The 25,692-nt window shown below is 40.8% G+C and overlaps 1 protein-coding gene across 12 annotated transcripts in view; it reads left to right on the top strand.

Moving 5' to 3' along the window:
* Nucleotides 1–25,692, top strand: part of TMCC1 (transmembrane and coiled-coil domain family 1) — a 201,578-nt gene that overhangs the window by 36,015 nt on the left and 139,871 nt on the right. For 8 of the 12 annotated variants that reach the window (XM_073351263.1, XM_073351258.1, XM_073351256.1 and 5 more), the window contains 2 exons: nt 8,595–8,652; nt 11,777–12,479. In XM_073351263.1, the coding sequence (XP_073207364.1) occupies nt 11,934–12,479 (546 nt within the window). In that variant the 5' untranslated portion in view covers nt 8,595–8,652; nt 11,777–11,933. Of the gene's footprint in view, nt 1–8,594; nt 8,653–11,776; nt 12,480–12,922; nt 13,475–25,692 lie in introns of those variants that run through there. The other 4 variants (XM_073351268.1, XM_073351266.1, XM_073351267.1 and 1 more) reach the window with 2 other exon arrangements.

Below are 25,692 nucleotides of genomic sequence, written 5' to 3'. Positions count from 1 at the left end.
GTAAGGTGTCTTTCACTCCTAAACTATTATGGCAAAAGAGATTGCACAGTAGCTAGTACTCTTTTACTCGAGTAGTTTGTTACTCCAAGCCCAAGCTTTGATCTTATTAGGCCTTATGGCTATTTGGGCGGTATGTATTGGTCAGCACTATTATTAAACTAAAGTTATAGCCAGAAAATACTTATGCAGGTGTTAGGATTGGGTAAGGGTGGTGATGAAAAATTAGCTACACTGAGGCACTTTTTGATGAGTCTCTGAACATGCTGCCCCATATAAAGTAGAAGCATGTGAAGAATTAATGGTTACAAGAATAGAGCTGATGAATACATTTCCTGTTTACCAAAGCATAAAATGTTCTGCAGGTGAGCCTTTCTAAATACCATCTGTTAATGGGGGTGGTGGTGGAAGGTTAAGGAGAGGTGGCTTCTCTCCTTCCCCCTCCCCACCCCACGAAAGCATGAAGATGGTTAATACCCTTCCAAATGACTTAAAGAATTGCCCTACCAAAACTATAAGCATTCAGCAGATTTGTCCAAAGAAAATTAGGGACAGGTCTCAGTAGATTTTGAAATCTAGTCACATGAGTATAACATAGGATTGTGAGCATTCCAGAACATGGATTGTCTGCATTATATTTTTACAGGGCTAAACACATCATTGAAACTTAATGTAACTTTATTTTTGGCTTAAGTAAAACCTAGTTATTATGTACTCTGCTAATTTATATACACAAATGGCAATCTCTCCCAGTTAGTTCAATAGCACGGTTCTGTAGTAAGATTTTCTATTCCTGTGACGTCAATACTTTCACACAATAAACTAGACTACTTTTATACTATAAATAGTCTTCTATTGTAGTTTAAAATATATATTGAATTAACAAAGTATATTTTGTGATTACCTTGGTTTTTATAATTGTTTACGTGCTAATTTATAAAATTGAGTACTGTCTCATCATAAGTATGAATAATTAACATAGTGATAAGACTTTGTGTATATTTATATTGGTTTAAATGGAAATGCTAAATATTTGCTTGGTTACAGAATATTTTATTCAAGTATCTCTACAACTTTAACCTTAACACTCCTCCCCTTGTTTGGAGACGGTTGTTTTCTCATTTTACAGATGGGAAACCCTGAGGTACAGAGGTTGACTTACCCCAGGTCTCTTTGGAAGAGTCTGGCATCATTGGTTCAGCCAGTCTTCTGTCCCTTACTCTAATAACTAGGCAGTGTTCCTGCCAAATCTGCGGCTATGTCTATACTACTGCTGGATTGACACTCTGGCAGTCAATGTACCGGGGATTGATTTAGCGGGTCTATTGAAGACCCACTAAATCGACGGCAGAGCGCTCTCCATTTGATCTCGGTACTCCACCCGGAATGAGAAGAGTAAAGTAAGTCAACGGGAGAATGTCGCAATAAGTTGGGCTGGAGTTGGGATTGCGTAACTTTGGTCGACTTACCTCTGTAGTACAGTATAGACATAGCCGGTAACACAGTTCTTTTGTGGTGAGTGAGAGAGAAGGGGCTCTACGAATTCATATGCAGCACTTTCCTGGTTTTCTTACTATTTTGGATAATTTCAAGAATAAGTTAAGAGAATTTAACAATTTATGATGAAAATTATGGGAAAATAGTCTGGCATGCTAAATACTAATTTCTTCATGTATTCCAATATTTTTTACATTCACAGTGTGGAGGTGGTCTGAAAAATATTTTTATTTGGCTTTAGATTCCTTTGCTCCGCTTTCTCTTCTCTGTTCCCATTTAAGCTGTGGTTTCTGCTTGCAATAAGATGCAAGATAGTGAATTGAATCAGCTATACAACGAGGGAGGGAGGGGCCCAGTCCTCCCAACCCCTGACTGGAGCTGGAAATTTAGCCCAGTTGCTCCTCCATCCTGACAGAGGGACAGCCAGGCCAAATTTGAGTGGTGCTGAGACTTCATGTGCCAGGTCGCTACGCCCCTTAGTCATATTTGGACTGGCTGCCCCTCTCTCAAAATGGAGGGGCAGCTGGACCAAATTTTGAGTAGTGTTGCAACCCCATGCACCTGCTTGGTCCCCGCCTTTGCAGTACTTTTGGCACCCATGGGCACCAGGCAACACCAGCTCCCAGGGAAGAAGTGGAGGGCGGGGGGATCAGGAACCTCGAGTCCCCAGGAGGATCGCAGAATTGAATCTGGGCATTTGGTTTTTCTGGGGAAGCAGGACGAGGGTGGGGTTTGGTACTTCCAGAACTACCTGACCTCTAGAAGGGATGGCGCTCTTCAGGCTCATGGACTGCCTCTCTGGGTAAGAGCTTGGGCTGGGTTTGGGGTGCAGAGATCATGGCGCTGGGTGCAGAGGGGAGAATTCAGAGCTTCGGTGTGGGGGGGAAAATGTGGAGCTGGTTGTGGGGCAACAGGAAGGGAGTGTCTGGATATGGGTGCAGGGGGGAAAGAGTGTAGGTCCGGGTGCAGAGGCAAGGGGTGGGGGTCAAGGAAGTGTGTGGGGCTGGGTGTAGGGGGAGAAGGATGAGAGGGACTGCTTTGGGGCCCCTACTTAAGGGGTGGCACCTGAGCGTTAAATGGTATGAGCTCTCTAACCAAGCCACTGTGGATTAGTTCTCTTGATTCCTTGGTGCATACTGGCCTCCCCTTTCTATTTCATCAGATGTAGCCACTCCTGAGATTTTTACCCACTTCTGAATTTTCAATATGGTACCTAAAAGAAGGTGGGGCACACATTGCTTATGCTGCAGCCAGTTTGTTACCTCACACATCTGCAGTGGTTCGAGTTTACTAAGGCTTTCTGCCTCTGTTCCTTTCATTTAATCCTTTATCCATTTTGGCAGCACTCCCTTTGTTTCTCTCATTCTGAGTAAACTAATCTCAGGTGTTGTGACAAAAGTTTGTGCAACCCAGATTGCTTTTGGGTCCCTGCTTCTCCTGTGTGTCTCACTTTGGTAATTTAAACACTAGACTTCCAGCAAGTCTTATCTTTCATTAATCTACATGAAGGGTGGTACATGTCCTAGAACCTGTGTGTCCTCTGCTCAATATATTTCTTACTGACTTTTCCCCTTTTACCTCTCTCCCATTAACTGTCCCACGTTCTTCATACATAGGTAGTAATATTTTTATAATCCTCCCCCGACCCTTTTCCCATTTAATGTAACTCTCCAATCTGGCTGCCTTCAAATTCTTCTGTTGTAGCACTGTGACCAAATACACCTGTTTTGCCAGATACGTAGTCATTTCACTATTTATTTGTTCACACAGGTCAGTTCACTCAGTTATGCCCATTGCCAACTTCCTCTGAGAGTTCTCCAAACCACAGCTCTTTAGAACATTACACCTGTTCTGGTTTCTCCCAAATCCTCTTTCTGAAAGGATTACCAGTTTTGTACACACCCACAGTTATGCCTCCTATATTAGTTTGCTGCTTGATTCTGCTAAACAGTGAACCCTTTTGTCTTAATCCCTCTTATCAACTGAAGCTGTTTACCAGTGTTCCTATAATACTGTACTTTACCGTACGTGTCTATGCCTTCATACTGCCTTTCCAGCCTCACTTATTAAGCTTTATGCTTTGGTACAGAATCCCTTTTGGGCTAGCTTTTTGGAAATAGACTGGGCTTTTTCTTATCCTTCCTTTCATTTCCTAATATTTTCCCTCCCTGGGAGTAACTGAAGTAAAGTGCACTATCTCCAGCCAGGAGACTGGATAAGTAACTGCATAAAATTGCTGCCCAAATCTAGCCGTTTGCAGTAGGATCTGCTGATTTAGAGTGAATATTTTATAACCTTTTAGAAGCAAAAATAACAATAGTGTCTTGGCTAATTGAGCTTGGCTATTACACTATTGAGGGCCCTAATAATACCTAGCATTTGCAACATGTGTGACACTACAAAATATTCTGCAAAATTAAGGCAGAATTTTTTATTTTTTCATGTTGAAAATAAAGGAAATTATCTCTCCTCTTTATCCTGTAGTTCTATAGTGGTCTTGCTCTTAAGCTGTTGAGTTATTTGGAATCACCTTAAGCTGTTTTTCAGCTTTTACTTGCAAGTGTTTATATTTGTGAGAAAGGAGAGATATATTGGGAGTAAAACTTAACCCTCAATGCAGCAATCTAACAACTAAATCAAAATTTGTTGGACCAAGAAATTTGATCTCTGCAAAATATTTTGCTAATTTAGATCTCAGAAATCTGTCTGACTTTTGATGTTGTGATGTCACTGAACACTCTCTTAAAAGCAAAGTGAGCAAAGAATGGAGGGAATGGAATGTAACTCTTCCTCTCTGCAGCAACACGTTGTGTTTTGGAACAATCATCACCAGTAATATTTGATCTGTTACAGAAAGAAAAAATTGCCTCTGATATGCATCTGATCAGATTGAACTGGGACAGGGCATCTCCATTTGTTCCCCCCCCCCCCCCCATAGGCTGAGATTTTGACTACTTCTCATGAAAGAAACCATCTACAAGCTGAAGCTTTTTATTAAACCAGTCCCTGTGGAGGTTTTTGTTCATGGAAAATGCATGCAGGAGAAAATTTATGGTTTCTAATGGGAACTAGGAAATATGACTTATCCTTACCAGAGTCAAGAAGGGGAAAAGGCGAGCAACTGTCACAATATAAATCTCCAAATCAGTCTTTAGTACCTGTGGAAAGTGGATTATATGATGTGAAGGCTGTGCAGAATCCTAAGATTCTGTCTACCCACTGAGTTCTATAATGCCTTAACATAGCTGTCCAAAGTTTTAATTGGCAAAAACTGGACAGTTCTTATAAGTTATGGTTTGACTTTTTTAAAAAACTTAATGGAAGTTGAACTTCAGTCCAAAAAAATAATTTGAAGTTAAAAGGCATACACGAAAAATATTTAAGAAAGACCATATATTTGAATAGCAGGTCATGATTAATTTTTATTGGTCAGAACGGTGTGGGAAGCATAGACATTACTCTACTTTCATGCACATCAGATTTACAAAATTACATTAGTTTTATTTTTTCAGTCAGGAAACTACATTTAAAAAGAAAAATAGTTATTTGCAGTTCAAGTTCTTCAGCTAAGATTCAGGGAAGGCTGGGTAGCCATGTTAAGTGAATATACTGACCTTTTTTATCTAAAGAATCAGTGAATCTTTCTCTGAAGAAATGTACTCACTCTGCTGCAGGCAAAACATTAAAGCAAGTTAAAGGAGTATGGGCTGGATGAATGGACTATATAAGGTGGATAGAAAGCTGGCTAGATCATTGGGCTCAACAGGTTGTGATCAATAGCTCCATGTCTAGTTGACAGCCGGTATCAAGCGGAATGCCCCAAGGGTCGGTCCTCGGGCCGGTTTTGTTCAATATTGTCATTAATGATCTGGAGGATGGCGTGGATTGCACCCTTAGCAAGTTTGCAGATGACACTAAACTGGGAGAAGTCGTAGATATGCTGGAGGGTAGGGATTGGATACAGAAGGCCCTAGACAAATTAGAGGATTGGGCCAAAAGAAATCTGATGAGGTTCAACAAGGACAAGTGTAGAATCATGCACTTAGGATGGAAGAATCCCGTGCATTGCTACAGACTAGGGACCGAGTGGCTTGGCATGAGTTCTGCAGAAAAGGACCTAGGGGTTACAGTGGACGAGAAGCTGGATATGAGTCAACAGTGTGTCCTTGTTGCCAAGAAGGCTCACGGCATTTTGGGCTGTATAAGTAGGGGCATTGCCTACTTATGACATGATCATTCCCCTCTATTCAGCATTGGTGAGGCCTCATCTGGAGTCCTGTGTCCAGTTTTGGGCCGTGGAGGGCTACAAAAATGATTAGGGGGCTGGAGCACATGACTTATGAGGAGAGGCTGAGGGAACTGGGATTGTTTAGTCTGCAGAAAAGAATGAGGGGGGATTTGATAGCTGCTTTCAACTACCTGAAAGGGGGTTCCAAGGAGGATGGATCTAGACTGTTCTCAGTGGTAGCAGATGACAGAACAAGGAGTAATGGTCTCAAGTTGCAGTGGGGAAGGTGTAGATTAGCTATTAGGAAAACCTTTTTCAGTAGGAGGGTGGTGAAGCACTGGAATGGATTACCTAGTGAGGTGGTGGAATCTCCTTCCTTAGAGGTTTTTAAGGTCAGGCTTGACAAAGCCCTAGCTGGGTGATTTAGTTGGAGATTGGTTCTGCTTTGAGCAGGGGGTTGGACTGGATGACCTGAAGTCCCTTCCAACCCTGATATTCTATGTTTATGATTAAGTGTAAGACAACTAGTAACTGAAAAATCCAATGGCAAGAATGTATATTAGAACCACTTCAAACTGGGGGCCTAATTCTTTACTGTGTAACACTGGTTTTATGCCAGTGTAAATCCTTTTAAGTCAAGATGTTTTCCCTGAACCATTTTACTTTTGAATTGTTCATATTTGTTCTCATAATGTGTTTTTTGGTTTTTTCCCCCCATTTTCTGTCATCCTACTTCAGTGATCCTGGTGATTCTTTTCTTAATTGCCTCGTTAGCAATGTGAATCTGAGGTGTGATAAATCAGTGGAGTACCCCCAATTTTACTACAAGTGCTGTCTGTCTTTGCAGCCTTCCACTTAGTGCTAATGTATTCGTAGAGCTTGCATATTTTTCCCCTCTAATTATAACGCTTATGGAAAAGTGCATAGTGGAGGGCACTGAGTATTGAAGTCTTTAGCTGCAGAATAGGTATAGCATAGGTAGCAGAGGTGCTAGTTCCCCCACACTGTCATGGCACATCTGTAGCCCTTCCAGGACAGGTGAGACAATAATTCACTCTGAAGGTCATTTAATCCTTAACCTCTTTGCCAAGACTGCCAAAAAGAGGCTTTTTGTTGGGATCCTTCGTATGAATCTCCTTCCCATTAGCAGTCTGACTGAGGGCACCACATTCAATTCACATACATCTCCAAAGAGTTTTAGGATTAGTAACAGCCTTTGGTAGTTACTGATCACGGTTTGATTTGAACTAGTGACCTAGGAATGAAGGGACAGATTTTCAAAAGACCTCCGGTTTGATTTAGACCCCAAAGTAAAGTGGCCAGATTTTCAAAGTACATCCAGCCACTCTTGTTCATCTCTAGGTCACTAGTTAAAATGTAGCCCAGATGGGTAGTTACTACATATTTTTAATAATCCTAAAGCTCTTTGGTGACCTACATGAATTGTCGAGTGATGGTTAGTTAGATTAGTTTATTTTTTTATTTTTATTTTTTTTTGTCAGGTTCCTAATGGTCAAGTAACCATATACAAAAAATTTCCCCAATGATAAACCTCTTTGGTAGTCTTGGAAAAGAGGCCAAGGATTGAATGGGCCATAGAGACTGAATTATGCATTCTCCACCTCACAGGGATACTAGCACCCTTGTTCTCAAAGGACTTGCTGTATGCTGATCACTTTTGAAAACCTGGATGCTTCATGTAGGGGTCTAGATAGAATCTGAGCTCTCTTGAAAATCTGCTCAAGAAAAGCACTACCAGTTCTCTGAGCCACCCAGTCCTCTTTTTTCAATGCTGTTTTGGTAGCAAACATACATCCTCACATTAGGCTTGTCATTCTCTTTCACCTGAAAATGGTAAACAGATTATCAGTGTACTTTTTGAATTGTTCAGATGTTAGAAAATATACTATCCTTTCTTTCTGAAAGGAAAACAAGGCGGTATTGGCTGCTTGAGATGCAGCAAGTTCCACTAAGTCTGGACCCAAAATCTTTTAAAATCTCTTGCACCCATTCCATTTTAGAGCTGCCATTCAAGGCTCCATTAGCAAGTCTTTGTAAAGAGGGCTCAAGCTTCATAGTTTAGGCTTTGTCTACACTGCCACTTTACAGTGCTGCAACTTTCTCACTCAGGGTGTGGAAAAACACCCCCCCTCCCTCCCCGCAGTGCTACAAGTTTCAGCGCTGTAAAGTGGCAGTGTAGACCATGCACCAGCGCTGGGAGCTATTCCGCTCCCCAAGGTAAAGCGCTGCTGCTTTTGTCTTTTGTCAGTTTATGTGCTTCCATCACTGGAAAAGGTGTGGGGGGAGGGCAACACAGTTGCTGTAGTGGACTTGAAGATATCTGTTGTGATTCATGGCAAAGCATTGTCATTGGACTTAACAAAATATCAGTTCAGACAAAGTGACAGGCACAGAAGCTTAATAGATAAATGAGCTGAAAAGTGGTCTTATTTCAAATGGCAGGGGAGCCCAAAATAAACACTGAGCAAAGCTGGTTAACTTGTATCCAGAACATTTTAAAAATAAATAGAAGGGAAAGAAAAATGGCTGCACACCAGTCTGTTCTTGCAGACTCTAGCTTGAAATCCAGTTATGCTGTGTACACATACCAAAGACCATAAATTCTGAGAAATAGAGAACAGTCCTTCACATGAACTTCACAATTAATCTTGTAAGACTTAGTTTAAACTTCAGTTCTAATTATCTCTCTTGGGCTACTGTGAAACAGTTTTAGAAAGCTCAGCCTATTCCTGGTGCACTTAATCTGTCTTTTAAATTTAGTTTTAGAACTTGCTCATTTTATATCATTCTTTCCAAATATATACATTTATCTCTTCTAAGAGCTAGACGTCATGTCCAATTTCTTTTGCAGCTTCTGTTCAATGGAGGGGCTCCTACCAGTCAGCCATGCATAAGGACAAGTGATGGAGGCAAGTATCAAATGTTTTTTACACTTCTGAGCTATTTTTGCCAACTGCTCAATTTGAGCAGCTTTACTTCGCAAAGCTATTATGAAATAACTGTCCGATTGAAGGAATATTTGAATGCATTTTGAGATGTAATAAGGAAGGTGTTGTAAAGTGCTCAGTCAAGTCTTTGACAGCATATATGGATTTATTACAAAATTAATTTGATGTGTTGCCATCTTTCTTCTCTAATTAACCAGATTTGCAGACTTTTGAGAGAGATACTGAAAGGGTTTGTATTTAATTTCCTCCCAAAAGGACAATGTGAAGGTTGTTAGGTGAAAAATTTGAGGTACTTAAGACAAGATCTACAAAATAGATGTTATCTAAAGTGTTATGGCTATAAATGGGGTGATCACACCAAACAACACTTGTGAATGTTCAGTCAAATAAAATGCAGTGATTAACTGTGCTGGTATTCACAGTCTTTCATTTGTGTGTGTTTGGGAGAGCAAGTTTTTATTTGTTCCGGGAAAGTGAAGGCTAGCCACAAGTAAATAGTTGTAAGAACAAATGCATGTCTTAACTATTTTGAAAAGGACTTTTTGCCCAACAGTAGGTTCATTAAACAAAAATACAAAGTTAGGCAGGTAACTTTCAAACAGAAAAAGGGACTTCCTTATGTTTGCCACTAAGGAACCAGGAACAAGTCAAGGCATTTTAGTAATCCAGTCATAAATGCACATAGAGAATACTTAGTGACCAGTTTGCAAACAGACTGTGTGCAAACAAGTTTTATTCATCAAACTATGTCAAACTATTTTCAAATATAAAAAGATTAAAATCATCTATTTGTGGTTAGTTTGTAAACAGAAAAAGGGCTACGTTGGTCAGGTAAGTGATTTTCACCAAATAATTCATGTACCTCTAGTTACGGGTGTTTTAACTGATCAACAAAGCTACCAGCAGTAAGCTATTAAATGTGCCATGGCAGAAGATGATACAGATATTATTTAGCGAATAAGTTGGCCATCTTTGTTCAACAAGGACTGCCTGAATAATGAATATTTTGGGAATTCTTAAAGTAAATATGGAGGTATGGATCATATGTCAAGTTATACGTTTAGTGTGCCACACAGTTTTGGGGGCTCTCTTGTTAACCACTGGGATTTGTTAACTGAACCATTTTGCATGTTGAATGAAATGGAAAATGTTTTCTAGTTTTGCCTTTTCTTCCAAAATTCAGCCTGAATAGAGACGTAGATTTGGACTGGGCCAGCTGCAGGAGGGTCCCCTTGCGGTGGCTGGGCTCCTGCAGGGGTCGCCCGCTGCTGGCATCAGCAGAGGTTACTGAGCATGCTGAGTTCGTGTGAGCATGCTCAGTACACCCTATGTAGCAAATTCAGTCAGCAGTTTTTCATACTACACGGCGGCTGGTCAGCCGTGGGGGGGCCCCCAATGTCACGGAGGTCACTGGAAGTCATGGATTCTGTGACTTCTGCGAACCTCTGTGACATAATCGTAGCCTTAGTCATAAAGACACAGGTCTCTTGAGAAGGGTTTTCTTAAGCAGTTCAAACAAAGGCATTGGGAGTTGGAGCTTCTAGATTTTACTAGCTCTGCCACTGAATTACTGTATGAATGTGGTCAAGTCATTAACCTTTCTGTGCCTTAGTCTGCCATTCAGTCTAAAATGCGGTTATACACTTACCCCCAAAGTTTTTGAGGCTTAATGCTTTCAATATGCTTTGAAATCTTCAGGTGAAAAGTACAACACAAGAAAGTATGTTTCCTGTTAAATATTGTACTTTATTTTGCCTCCATCTGCTAAGGCATCCAAGAGGAGGAGTTTGATGCAGCTCATTTGGTTGGTCTTGCTGTGCTGCCTGCTATAATTTTCCTTGGAATGTCAGTTTAACCCATTGTGTTATGTCTAAGGTGCACAAAACTGAGGGAGATCTTGGATCATAATCCCTTCTCAATCCAGCTATGTTAAGATTAAAATGAATGTTCTAATAAATCCTAAACATATGTTGCATTTTAATAAGATCATGGTTTTTTCATGCTGTCTCCTGCCAAGATTGAGAGCGGACTTCTGTGATTTGGTGTATATATTTATAGAAGCACAATCAAAATCTTCTCCCACAAGAAAACAACCTCCAATTTCTGTGCATGTGATCTCATTAACTATGGCAGTAATGTGAACCTTCCCACACTCACTCCAGCCCCCATTAAATATTCTGCTTTTAATATTAAAAGATCCTCTGTACTCCCTTCCTCATCCCCTTGCTGCATTCCTCCTGCAGTGTGTTACCATCTTAGCACTCAACTGCAGTCAGTGTTGTGTGGGCAACTCCCATCTGAAGCAAGGGGGGAGGTGGGGTTGAGACTTGCTGGGAGAAGCTGAACACTTTCTCTTCTCAAATGGCTGAGCTAGAAATGTCTGTGCTGCTGCCTCTGTCTGTCTAGTTACTTAGTAATCTGCTTTTAGAAAGGCATTTTTTGTTTGCTCAGATACTTTTATAGACCAAATTATACCAGTTACGCCTAAGTAGCTTCCCTGTCCCCACTTGAAGGCAAGCTTTAGCATCCAGTTACCTGTAGCCTTGATGGATACTAGTAGTAATGAGCCATTCCATGGTGTATTTGATTGGAAATAAACAGCTGTAGTTGATAATGAGCTGTGGACTCATTACTCTGTTTTCCAGTATATCTAAAATATGATAGGTGTTAGAACAGCTATTACATTTGAAGATCAGATCATTGATAAGACAATCTTGCAGTGGCGATTAATCTATTATGACATAACATGTAACTATGAATATTGAATCCCAGTGACTCAAGTTCTATCAGGTACTGTTCTGGGCTCTATTGCATGCATTCCCTGTTTTTCATGAGAAGCATTTTTAACTTTTTTCTCACTTTCCCCAGCTTCACCTCCTGTCCTGGACATTTTCTCATTGATAAAGAATGAGCAGTCCTTTCATAGCCTCTCTGTTCTGCACACAGCATACATGATTCTAATATAATGGCTGAAGGATGCTTGAACAAAAGAGAGAGACTTTAACAGCATGTTTTCTGTATTGATTTTTTTAACCTGCTAGTTTCTGCATGGATGTGTAATATTGGCTCTTTTGTTTAACATTAGATAAGCATGAGACCTCCGTGGCACAGCTGCATGTGTAGTCGCTCTTGAAGCAATTGCACACCTAATTGGCTGACAATCTTGGCATTTAAAAAAATACATAAAGACAGGGGACATCTGTGTTTATGAATTGTCAAATAAACGTGTTGGGTGTCATCTAATGGAGCCTTCTGGCAGTGAACAGATCTATGACGACCCTGATCCTGGAGGCAAATCCCAAGATCAAGATACCAAAAAACAACACGAATCTGAGCAAAAGTTGTCCAAAATTACTCATAATGCTTTGGAGAACATTAATGTGATTGGCCAAGGCTTGAAACAACTTTTCCAGCACCAGCGCAGGAGGTCTTCAGTGTCTCCACATGATGTGCAACAAACTCAGGCCGATATGGAGCCCGAAATGGATTTGGAAAGCCAAAGCACCTGTACTGAAATTGATGGTGTCTCCACCCACCCCACAGCTCTGAATCGAGTGCTTCAGCAGATCAGAGTGCCACCTAAGATGAAGAGAGGGACAAGCCTCCATAGCAGGCGAGGCAAGTCGGATGCCCCAAAGGGAAGCCCACAGATCAACAGGAAATCTTCCCAAGATATGCATTCAGGCCGGCCCAGGTCTTCCTCCACCACTGATACTCCTATTAACCTGTCTGTGCTGGAGATGACTTCTGTTTGTGTAGCTGGTGAGGAGGCCACAGCAGTGGAGCGGGTAAGTTACCCAGACCGATCTTTATTTATTATCAGTCTACTTCTAGGTTTTGTTAAACCGTTTGAATTCTCTTTTAAAGCAAGTTTTTCTCTTGCCATAGACTAGAGCTACTATGTAAAATAGCATCTTCACCAGTGGAGCAAGGAGCTTGAAAAGATTCCAACATTACGTCTTTTTTTCTCAAATGATGTGTGACTTATTTTATGTGCATTTGTTCTCCAGAACTGGAGAGCTACACTTAGTGCATTATATTGGTCATGTTGTGTTCCATAATCAAAGAAGTAATGGTGGTGACAGCAACAGCTGTTCTAGTTCTACCTCTTATTAGCGTCTGTCATTCTAGACTGCTACAGCAAATCTTTATTTAGTAAGTTGGGTAACTCTTTGGCCTTCTTTATATTACAGAAAAATTGACAGTTTAGTTTGTGTGAATGGAACTATGGATCCATCCAAGTAGACTCTGGATGTTGAGAAACTATCCCAAAACCTGGGTTTTTAGTGAACTCAGTGTGGGACTATATTTAAGATGTTTTCACGCTGCCATGTAAACTGATTGATCCTGTTTAGAGCAGCCAGGAAGCTGAATTATATTAATAGTGTCTTAGTTTACCTAATCTATGTGAGAAAGTGTTTACAAGTGATGTAGTCTCTGTCTAGTGGTATCTGTTCCAACATGTGGTTGCAAAGCTATTTCAGTTAGTGGATTGATGGGGGTAAGGTTGAGAAAAGTCTGTCTTGCACTTTTTTTTCTTCTATTCTACATCGATTTACTTGGTACATTTAAAAGTGCTGACTGAGGAAAACAAAGATTCATCTCTGCCTGTTAAACTTCCTCCATTTGAAAAATTAGCCTTCTGATTTAACCAAGGCTAATGCCCGGAATATATGTGGTACTATTTATAAAAAGCCTTCATATGTCCAGATAAGTGTTGTAAGAGGGCATACTTTTTATTCACAGGAGAATAAATGTGATAATGAAAGAACATGCTGTTCTGGTAAATATATTCTGGTTTTTATGTTCTTTATTAAAATAACTTATAAGAATCTAGCTCAGAACAAATCAGATGCAGAGCTGATGCACTATTGGATTTCATGTTTGTACAATGTTGATAAAAATTTTATAATTTTTATAAAGTATAGCTTTTGAGGGATTAGGACCCTAATAAATCCATGCGTTAGGGACAAGATCTTGGAATTAGAGTTTATTGTTAAAGATATAAGGAATACCTGCCACTTCATTACTACATTTTTCATCATGCTTTGTCAAAGATGAAACAAATACTCTAATTAGGACAGTATTTTCAAGTACACAAAACTGATTTCCAAGTCTAATTTGATTTAGTATAAACGACTATAATTAACCAGATGGAGAATTGGATTTCTTTAACTCTTGAAGCCATTTTAGTAAATACAAAACCTCTCAAAAATTAATAGTAGTGGAGACTGAGGTTCTTAAATTACAGAATGGATACAGCAGTATTGGTTGAAAGTTTCCTCACACTGCTCCATTGATGAGACTAAACCTTGTTTTGGAGGGGCCACCTGAGAAGTGGGAAGGTAGTCCACGGGTTCTCCCTTGAGACTTCCAAGAATGGTAGTAATTGGTACCAGTTGTGTGTGTGTGACATTTTGGGCAGTGGTCACTGCTTACATCTGACTGTTCTATGGTGGCAGTTGTCAATTGCTACCAGACATCACAGGTTTTGAATTGTTGACTTATTAGTTTACTTTTAAATGTTCCAAATGACAAAAGTGCAGCTACTTTCCTTGGACTATTCCATAGTCTGATGTCTCGCTGTCTACGCTTTCCCTGGTATTTAGCCAAAAATTAGTGCATGATGAGAATTCTGTTCATATATAGGCAGTAATTAAAGTATTAGCATTAATTACAATTTTATTCTAATGCAGACATATCAATAGAATAAAGATTCCACCTAAGATAGGCAGACTGCTTCAGTTCCTGGAGCGGTATCTGTTTGTGGCTTTAATTTCATGACAGAGTTTAGTCGAATAGCAATAAATAGTAATGTGGAATGCACATCCTTAAAGAGTACTGACTTCATACTTGAACTCTACCAAAGATAGCACCTTTCACTGGTTTTAAATTAGTTTGTGGTGGCTCCTTTTTTGTTGAGAGAAGGCTCATGGCTCATATTTTGTGAGACTTTAGTGGGAGGTAATAGACATGAGAGCTCATAAGGACCTAATTACCCAAAGCCAAAAACTATAGTAACACTGTTTGTAGTTTAACGATTAAGATGACTGACAGCCTATCACTGGAGCTGAACTTAAATTACCATGGTTTTAAACTTATTTATCTGCAGGAGACATTACTTGTGCCTTAGAGCATACTTGCTGGGAAATGAATGTGATTGATGTTTTCACTGGAAATGATAAAACTTGTCATTTTGTTTTTGTGGTATTGTATACTATATTGTATTGTAAAAGCATTGAAATGCTTGTAGCTTGACAAGGTACAGTATGTGTACCTGGGCCGCCTTGGTACATATTACCTTTGACAATTGAAAGGCAACATTGGTGGCTGCTCTTCCTACTTAAAGGCACCACATATTGAATAGTGCCTGCCACATAAGATGGCTCTTTCACCAGAAGAGGTGGCCCTTCTCTTGCCCCCTCTGTCTTCCACCCCTCCTACCTCCCTCCAATTAGTGTTCCTCCTGACTTAAGGAGAATGGGGTTCCTCTTCCCATTCCATTTGGCTGATCTTCCTAACCACTATTTTGGGGGGAAGGGCAGGAAGGAGGGGCAATTTTTGGATTTGAGTTGTGCCTACAAGAATCATGTGGTTTTTTTTTTTTTTTTTTAAAATAAGCAGACTTAGCTCACCAGCAAATAAGATCCTTTTGGGAAAATACCACCTCTCAAAACATTTGCCACAGACAGTTGGAACATTTTAATTTGTTCCAGAAGCATGGCATATTTGGCATATTTTTTCATAATGCCAGATTGTCGGAGTTTAACTTTCAGCCTAAAGGTAAAATTGTTTCAAAATGTATGGTAAGATTTAGACCAACCATGTTATAAGAACATGAAAGTGCTGTTTTTCACTGTTTAAGACAATGGTTAAGACGACTTATGTGCTTCTATTATAGGTAGGGCATTTGGGCTGAAACTTTCCTTGCTCGGTGTTTGTACCTAATACATAATAGGATACAGACCAGGGTCACTGGATATTGATTCTATATATGATTTGTTTGATCCCTAACTGTGCTGTAAGCTGCTAACTTTTTTTGCTACTACTGCTAGAATCAGTACCTAGTGTTCATGGTCTGTATCCTACCTATTTGTATTCTGGTATCACCCAAAGGTTCCAATCAGTATCAGTACCGCATTGTTCTGGGTGCTGTATAGATGTATAGTAAGAGACTGTCCTTGCCCTGAAAAGCTAATCATCCAAAATACTTTTTGACTAGTAAGATATTGCGTATTTTAGCATATTTTAAATGTTAGTTATGTCATGGTTTTCTCCCTAGTCTGGGAGCTCCTTTCCAAAACCACCTGGTTTACTGAGGGTTCTTTTTTCCCAGTCTGAAATAGTGATTTGCTTGACTTCCACTAACACTGTCAGCTAATTGAGCCTGCTGACTGAAACTCTCATTTTGATGAGATTTTTGCTGCTGGGTTGTCATCTACCTAACATTCACTCTCCTTTTTGAAGTCACTATGATTATGCTGGAATGTTAATCTCTGTCTCTGCAGATTGCTCCGTTAGAAGATTAACATTATCATGAAATACAGGCATTCCATGCACTAGTTTAGAGTGAGGAATCAATATAAGAATCAAGTCAGGTGTTGTGCTGGGTATTTTGGTAGGCATGGGCTGCTTGTAGCAGAGAGGCAGAACAGACAATGACATTGTTACTGTGCAGTATGAACCATGAGGAGTGTAGATTTTGCAGTTCCCCAGGGGTAGCAAAAATTTGTCACTGCTACTGTACATTATGAAAAAAACATGGAACTGCTTGGTGACAAGTGAACTATTGCAGCAAACCCCACTGAAAAAAACTACTATTGGGCAATACCGATTGTACTCAAGAGGTTTAGCAAGTTAAGACTACTGCAATGTTCTTCTGGACTCATGTTACAGGTCTGTGTTTTGCCACCCTTACTTTATTGGGAATATTTGTGGAGCAGGATGCTACCCTGTGAATAAGGGTGGCAGAATGTGGCTCACAGACTCCATTCTCTGTTAGAGGCATAGCAGGTTGAAAGTCACATGTTGTACCCAGTAAAATTATAAGTAATGTGTAAGAGGACTACAGCTGAGAAATTAGTAGGGAAAAAATTCTTATTTTTTTCAGTTCACTTTGTGCATTTGCCAGCCTTTTAGTCAGTTTCACTGTTTTGCTTGTATAGTCAGCTTCTCATCTGCTGGAAAGGCAGTTCAAATGATCTGGGGAGCAGAAAAAACGCACTTTTTTTTTAAAAAAGATCTTTAAAAAAACAATTTCATAAAAGGTGATGTATCAGAATCTGCATTTGTTTCTACATCAGTTAGTTTAAAAAAATATTCAAGTTGGTGTGCCTTGAGTTTCTCATTTTAGGACAGGGTATTTGTGACGGGTTGGACTGCCCCCTTCTGGGGTGCCACCTGATGTACTGGAATTTCACTGAGCCTCTCTTGCTCAACCAGCCAGGGTTCCCTCTCCCTGCTTTGCTGAATTAGACTCTCCAGCCTCTTGCAGCACACACACACACAGGGACACACCCCACTGCAGTCACAGACTGAAGTCAGCTCTGTGTGAGAGGCCTCTCCCAGCACTTATGTGCATACCACTTTTGGGAGATAAACCGAAAATAATACGGTCTTGCACTGTATAGAAAAATCTGCACAGCTCAAGCTAATAAAAATCCACCCTCTTCTCAACGTGAAGAGAGATGTGCATGATGTCTTGCCCCCCAGTTAGAAATTACATAAACTGGGTTTTATTATTAACAAGAAATATGTTTAACAACTACAAAAGGTGAATGTTAAGTGGTTAAAGGGATAACAAACAGAACAAAGCAGTTTACCTTAGTAAATAAACAAAAACTGCAGACTGAGTTTAACACACTACATAGGTAGTATACAAATTAACAGATTCTCACCCTGAGTGATAAACAGGCTGGCAGATTCTTAAGGCACAAGTTGCCTTGGCTTTCTCAGGTTTTCTTACATAGGCTAAAGATCTTAGCCTGGGACCATCACTTCTCACAGTTCAGTCTTTGTTCCTCAGGTATGGTGTCGTAGAGAGAGTGAGGACGCCTCATGTTGTCACTGTCCCTCTTTTATATCTTCCCCCCACTTGTTGGAAAGCTTTTTTGCTGTGACCTGGGTCAAACAGATCCCACTGTATAGAGCTATCTCTGAGAGGTTTCTATTGCACACAGTTCCTGCAGTGGACGTAAGTAGTCTAGGTGAAACGCAGGAAAGATTAACGGTTATATGAAGGGAAATATGCATGTAGATGTTTATTTTTTTTACCCTTGATCTGCATGCTTTGTACTATTGGGTGAGTAAATAAATAATACTTTGTTTGAATAAGCTGTGTTGGAGTTCCATTAACCACCTTGCTGGTCATAGCTACCTATAATGACGAGAGGTGCCAAAACAGAGCTGGCCCAGTTGCGTTAACATGGTTGGGAAATGGGGGGCTGCAGCCCAGAGGTTGTCTGAGAGTCATTGCATAGCATGGTTGCACCCAGAGTGAGGTGCAGGAAGCCGGTTCTGTCACCTCCGAGGTGTGCTTGAGAGAGTAAAAGGGGTCTAAGGTGCAGGTTTGCCCTGTAACCATGACAACAGGATATGTGGTAATTTTCATTTTATATAAATGTCCATCAGAGTCCTCATGCAAAATATAAACAGTTTTTGAACTGAAGTCTTATCCCACTACAAAAGCATGTTCCTTCGCTTTCCCTGCCAAAAATTACTTCTACACTAACAAAACTCTGCAGAAGGCAGCAAACCCTGTGGTTTCAAAGGCTGCTTCAAATCTACAGTGATGTCTTTTAGTGAAAGACAGGTCATTAATAAGAACTTCAGTTCTAGTTACTCTCATCAATTTACCATAACCTTAACTAAGAGGTAATTCTAAAATGGCAATAACTGGCAATGTCATTAGTTTTTGATTTTTTTTAATACTGTGTGTGTTTAGTGACCATTCTCTTTCGGAAAGCAGACACCCTGCCCTACAGAGTGTTTGATTTTCAGTGACAGTCCCCAGTGCCTATCATGAGGGCCTGGCATGTCACATGTTGAAGTTCTTCCAGTAGCTGCAGAACATCAGTGAGACATGCATATGCTTCTGTCTACTCTTACTATGCAGGAGAGAAGACCCGGGCAGAAGAGTAAAAGGAATGAAATGCTCTAATCAGTCCTCCTCTGTACAGGGGAGAGAGGCAGAAAGTAAAGTCACCTTTGTGTAGAGTACCTACAGTATTTTAAATACTTAAATACCACTGTGGTGGGGACACAGTGTAAAAACCAAGAGAGGGAAGTCATTAGTATTTAGATGATGGGCAACTCCCTTTGTCCCTCCCCTGTCGTTTAATCTTTCTCTGAAGTTGTTTTTAAATACTATTAGGGTCACAAGTGAGAATGAATTTACTGATCCCATTTGATTTATTGGTGGATGATTATCCACATCATAAAACAAATCCACCATTTGACCTAATTTTCTATGACTAAGAATGGGACCTTGAATTAAAGTTGCTGTGGGTCAGGACTGTGATTCATTGGCAGAAGATGCCGTGGTACCTGCCTGTGCAGTTTCTGGCACTGCACGCGGCTCTTTTAATGAACTGTAAACTAGTCCACAGGAATAAAATAGGTAGGGAAAGAGCTCTAGGAGGAGCAGCTCGTTCTCTTCTCTAGACAAATTTTACATGTTACAGGTGAGAAGCCCCACTTGCTTCCCTAGAGCAGAGACCAATGCTGTGTAACAGACTGTTAGGCAGTGGAGGTTGGAAGAGGTATGCAGGTGCTTCATGCTGCCTTAATCCTGAGTTTAAAATGCCTCACAAAGGCAGGGTTGAAGGTGATCTCTGTATCCCACAGGGCTCTACAATGTCTATTCCAGTAATGCTATGAAATCTGAATAATTTTACTCAGAGGTCTTACTAGACATATGACCTGCCCTTAAAACTAATCTGCATGATGGGGGGGGAGGTAAATAGCTTCTGTTCCATTGGAAGTAAAGCAGAAATGTTGCCCTATTGGTTGGAATTTCTAAATGAAAAGCAAAAAAGTTTGCTACAGAACTAACAAGTGAGCAACTTGCCTGGGATTTGCATAAAGGGCTGTGTTTGCAGAAATGATGTAGGCGTATCGGTTCTGCCTGAAACAAGAATTTTATTGTAATCTGTTCCATAGATTAAGCATGCAGTCTGAAATGTTAAAAATTACTTAAAGCTGCAATATTTAGCTAATGTTACAGTATAAATGTGTAGTACATTTAAAAAAAACCCCACATGTACATTTCAAGTCATTGATACATGTGTACTAGCAGAGTTCATTGCTTTATGATTCAGTACAACCACAATACCATCATTCAGCCCATTAGTCAAATCAGCATTTCAAAATGTGGTGTTTTGCTCTTTTGAAAAATTAATTCAGCATTGTCTGCTCCTTTGTGGCCATTTAGAGGGATTTTTCTGCAAGAGTCATGCGTGATTTGTATTGCCAAAATTTGGCGCGCTCACTTCTTGCTACAATTTATATGCAGAATTAGTACAATGTAATTTCAAATGATAGCACAGGGAAGGGGTGAAAAGTGTATTTAATGGAGAAAAAGTAAGATAGAATTGAAATAAAGCTAAAAATAGTGAACCCAATAAATTTGTAAAGCCTGTCTTTAAATTCTGCATGTCTGATTTTTATGTGCAATTCATATTTTTAACCTTTAGTTTTTGTAACCCTCTGTCTAGTCTCACTTGAGACTGTAAAAGCATTGCATCTGGAATCATGGTTTACTTTGTGTGAAGTGCATAGGAAACTTAAGGAGACATAAGTGGTTCTTTTATAACAAGTGGAGGGCAGTGGTTAATCAGATCGGGGGCTCAGAGTTGAGACTCCTGGGTCCTATTCCAGCCTATGTCAATCGAGTGTACTTTGAATCTTTTAAAATAATTGCAATCCAAATAAAAGCTAGTAGGAGTTCTGGAACACAAAAGGTGAAGCTATTGGGCTATCTTTATTTAAAAGCTTTATTTTAAAAAGAAATCAGTAGCAAATTTCAGATTGAGAGTTTCAGGTAAAAAGTACTCAGCAAGCTTCTGTGGTTTTGTTTAACTGACCATGTTAGTCCTTTATGGCCTAAGCTCTTAAATAATTTTAAAAAGTATTATTAATCCTAGAAATAACACTAACAGTGTTTCATTTTCCTGATACGGATGGCAGTTGAATGGCAGTGTCTGAGGAAAGATTGTAACTTACATTGTCACTGCTATGTACTACTTTCTTCAAGAGATAATTGCATGCAAATAGCAAGTGAAGCTGCCATATGGGGCCTGTGATTTAATACTGATGCAATTACATAATAAACGGGAATTTCAGTCAAAACATTTTTTTTCCTGGTTTTCGATCTTTTCTCCTCAGTTGGGCTCTCACCCACTTACAGTGGTCACGGGACAACACTTATTTATTTGTTGCTTACAATAGAATTTCTGACGTGTAGCTCTTCTGTTTCCATCAGATATGTGGAAGACTTGTTTGTATCAGAGTTGTACAATACTGCTTAGGGTTTTTTGCAGGTGGAAGTGTTCAGTTTGGGTTTTTTCTTGCCCAGATCCTTCGTGTGCTTGGTTTGAAAAAAATCACTTACTCTGCCAACGGACATACCCTCTCTGGATTCCCCATCTTAGATATTTTCTTCCAGTTTTCAGATCATTACCTTTTTCATTTTGGAAGAGGAGTGGTGCTTCCTGTTTTTTTCCGGAGATTCTGTAATAACACTTTAACATGTTGAAATAAGTGGCAATTCAGCCCTTTATGTTCAGTTAAATATTGCCACAAAGTCCTAATTCTGAGCTGTGAGTTGTAAACATTTTGCTATACTTAAGCCATGTCTACACTGCAAACACAAGTTACATGGGCATACAGCTGCCTAAATTTGTATATCACTTGGGCGTGTGCATACTTGGCTGCTTGCATCAGCGATGCACATACTTGCCAGGAGTTTGTGTGTGTGTGTGTATCCGTAGAGTGATATGCAACATGGGAAGGTATCCCTGTGTGCTATGCGCTGCCATCTGTCACATTGCCTTTTGGTATACTTTTGCAATGTTTTGTGGGATAGTAATGATTAGTCCAGGGATTTCTGGGAGGTAAGGGTCAAGTTCCCAGCATGCAATGTTCTCCAGACCAGAATGCCTTCCACGTCCCCTATTTTTTGTGCCTTTTTAAAACATCCAACAAACTCTCACAGTGCTTTTCATTCTTTGACAGAAGCGTGGAGTCCACTGAGCTCAGCATTGTTCTTATGAGCATTGTAAATACAGGAGGTAGATCTCCAAGAAGTACTGCAACAACTGGGATCACAATGAGGAAGATGAGGATGTCTTTGAGGAGAGTTTGTTGGACGGGAGGTGTGGGGGGGAGGGTGGATCCAGGTTGCTGGTGATATTCACAGAGCAGCTGCAGACAGTGGAGCACCACTTCAGGGCCTGAGACAAGCACTGATTAGTGGGTCACATAGTAATCCAGGTTTGGGATGAAGAGTGGTGTCTATAGCACTTCTGGATGCAAAAACCTCATTGCAGTGCATGAACAGCATAATGAACAGCATAATGGGAGCTGTTTGGGCAGTGGAGAAGTGAGTGTTGATCATGATGTGGAAGCTTGCAATGTCAGATTGTTACCAGTCAGTGGGAAATAATTTTGAGGTTGGAAAATCCACACTGGGACTCTGGTCAGACAATTGTGTAGGGCCATTAATCATCTCTCATTCCTGGCAGTGTGCAAGAAATAGTGGATGGATTTGCAACTATGGGATTTCTGAACTACAGTGGGGCAGTAAATGGATGCATATCCCTATTTTGGCACCAGCCTTCCTTGCTGCTGAGTACATCAACAGAGAGGGATACTTTTCCATGGTTATGCCAGTGTTAGTGGATCAGTGGGGACACTTCATTGATATCAGTGTGGATTGGACAGGGAAAGGTGGGTGATGCTTGCATCTTTATGAACACAGAAGTTTTCAGAAAACTGCATGCAGGGACACTTCTTTCCCATGTGGCAGACTGCCACTGGTGATGTGGAGATGCCCATAGTGATTCTGGGGGTCCCAGCCTACCCCTAGCTCCCTGGCTCATGAGCCATACACTGGCCATCTGGACAATGCCAAAGAAAGATTGAGCTACTGACTCAGTAGGTGCAGAGTGACTATGGAATGTTCTTTTAGTGGATTGATGGGTCATTGGCATATCCTCACTATGTTAGATCTCAGTGAGGAAAAAATAATTCCAATAGTTATAGCTGCTTGTTGTGTACTGCATAATATATTTGAGGCAAAGTGGGGAAAGCTGCCACCAGGATGGAGGGGCAAGGTGGACTGGCTCTCTGCTGAATTTGAACAGCCAGACCTCCAGGCTATTCAAAAAGTCCAACATGGAAGTATGCATTTGAAGGAGACTTTAAAGGGTCATTTTCACAGTCAGGTACAATAGTGCTCTCTTGCATGGGCAGCAGGAATGATAGGTTGTGGGGTTTGGCAAGGGAAGTTTTTGCTTTATTATGCCCCATGCAGGTTCCAGGGTGGCTGAGGCGGCAGTATGTGCTATTCAGATTCTCAGGTTCATCATCCTGGACTCCAGAGAGATTACTGCTGAACCCAGGAAGCTGAAAAGCGCACAGTGCCTCCTCAGCCACCCCGCAATGTGCATGGGGCATATCAAAAGCTTGTTTGGGACAAGAGGCTTTCCCCTGGGTCGGCTTGGGGTCTAGTTAGGGGAGGCGCAGCTGCAACTGTCCCGGGGCTTCTCTGGGCAGGTGGGGCGGGGGATCAGGGCTTCGGGTGGCCTGGGGCTCCTCCAGCCAAGGGCGGGGGGGCGCTTGGAGTTCTGGCCATGGGGGATCAGGAGTCTCTGGGCTCCAGCCGTGGGGTGGGGTGGAGGCGGAAGGGGCCAAGCCAGGGGCTAGCCTCCCCAAAGGGAGCTCCACCTGCTACCCATGCTCTCTCGCTATATTGAGAGAGTGCCTGTCCTTTGTCATTTAAATTATGTATTTTTTTGTTTTTGCCTGCTGGTATCTAGTCTGTTGGGCCTCCTCGCCATCCCTCACAGTTAGGTGAGAGTTTTAAGCACATCAAACTTCTCTGTCAATATCCTCTCCCCAGTGTTTACTTTGTGTCTTCTTCAGTGTTGTCCCTTTATGCCTGGACCTAATTTCCTTTCTTTATGTGCAAGGCTCAGTTCTCTCCTCTTTCAGCCCCCTGTATAAAACACAATTCCAGGAAGCTAATCAGGGCTAATCACTGCAAAGTATTGCTTCATATATTAGGGAACACTTACGGGTGTTGTAAATCAATCTTCTGGTCTCTGGATGCTTTGTCTATTGTTATGTGAGCTTTTGGGGGCAAGTACCCGTATTTCCTCCACAATCTATAGAATGCCTAACACAGTGTCAGTACTTATTAAATCAAATCTATATAAAAGATAGAGTATTATTGAAGGCAACAAAATTATCTTGATATTTTTGGTACAATGCAGAAGGTTCTTCTTACTGTACCAACTAAGGCATACCAAGGATGCTTCTCTGTATCTGCACAGCACTGTAATTTTTTAATTGGGCCGGGGAGCTGTTCAGATTATATTACAAGGACAGGTAGTCAGACATGCTGAGAAATAAGTCCTAAGTTCCCTTCAAGATTTTCTTTAGAGAATTGTCTGTCATATGCTTCACATGTGTTTTTAAGAATGGATGGGTGTTACAATGGCTAGTTAATGTCGGCTCAACACTTTGAAGATGCAAAGCACTAGGTGGGTCCAATTCTGTGTGGTATGGAGAACCCTCAACTCCCATTGGGAATTGAGGACATTGAGTACTTTGCAGTATAAGGCCTTGTACGTTCTTAATAATCTTCACTATCTGAACTATTTTTTTTATGGTCTCTGCTGTATTGTTCCATTTTTCTGCTCTCTGTTTGCAATTGAAATAGAAGGGTAATATGTCATCACAAAACCACAAATTGGATTTGTTCTAACATCTCCTTTACATAATTTTGCATGTTTAATATTCCTGCTGCATGTTGTCAGGCTCCATGAAAAAATTGACAAATGTGAGTGTCGTAGCATGAAAGATAATGTAATAAAGTCTTATGTTAGACACTTCAGTCGCTTTTATATTTTAAGCAGTGTGAATTTAAATATTTTTGCATAAAACTGTCCTCATCATCATCCTACTGAGCTGAGAAATCAGAATGGTGGTGTCTTAAAAATGATTGGCATGACATACATGGGATTCTTATATCGGTGTATATGCACAGCTCCTGTTAGGGATAACGAGTTAGCTATTGAGTGATGGATGCACTGAAGTTGCCCCATCGCAAAACTATGGTATCCAAGTTCACAATTTGTAGAAAGTTTCTGTGGGCTCCATGACCAGAAGTATCCACTCTGAATTCTCTTACAGCCATGAGGGCTGTGATAATGCCTGAACCATTGCGCATCCTTCACCCTGTATGGTGCTTGTTAACTTAAGGCAAAATTCTCTTCTCATACACAGTGGATCTTGACTGATATTCTGCTCTCTCCATACAAGCACAGGTTTCCCCTTAGGAGAGTAATGTACTGGAAATTAAAATCCACAGTAGAGCTCCAAAAGGAAAGTTTTACCCTTGGGACCGGATCCTACAAGGAGCTGAGGAGTTCCTGAGATGATCCCCATCCTCAGCTTCCATTAAATGAAATGGGAGTGCAAGGTGCCAGCTCCAGGCACTTTTATGTGGCAAATATACTCTCCCTGCCCCCCTCCACTCCCCATCAAGGAGACTTGCCCTAGGTGCTGTTAACATTTGCCAAATAGGCCTTTCCTGGTGGATATTGGAGTGGGATGCTTAATGTCTGTTTTTCCTCCTCCCAATGTGAGGCTTGTTATCTCTGCCTAGCTGGTAGAGAGTGGGGGAAAAAGTAGTATTAACACAGTGTAGCTGAATACAAAATATTCTTGAGACTGGCCAGGCTCCTGAGATTTAGTGATCAATGGACAAGCACTTGG

This window comes from Lepidochelys kempii, chromosome 7, assembly GCF_965140265.1.
Source record: "Lepidochelys kempii isolate rLepKem1 chromosome 7, rLepKem1.hap2, whole genome shotgun sequence".
Classification (NCBI taxonomy): Eukaryota; Metazoa; Chordata; order Testudines; family Cheloniidae; genus Lepidochelys; species Lepidochelys kempii.
Note: the sequence above shows the minus strand (reverse complement) of the source record. Positions and strands in the feature narration are given on the sequence as shown.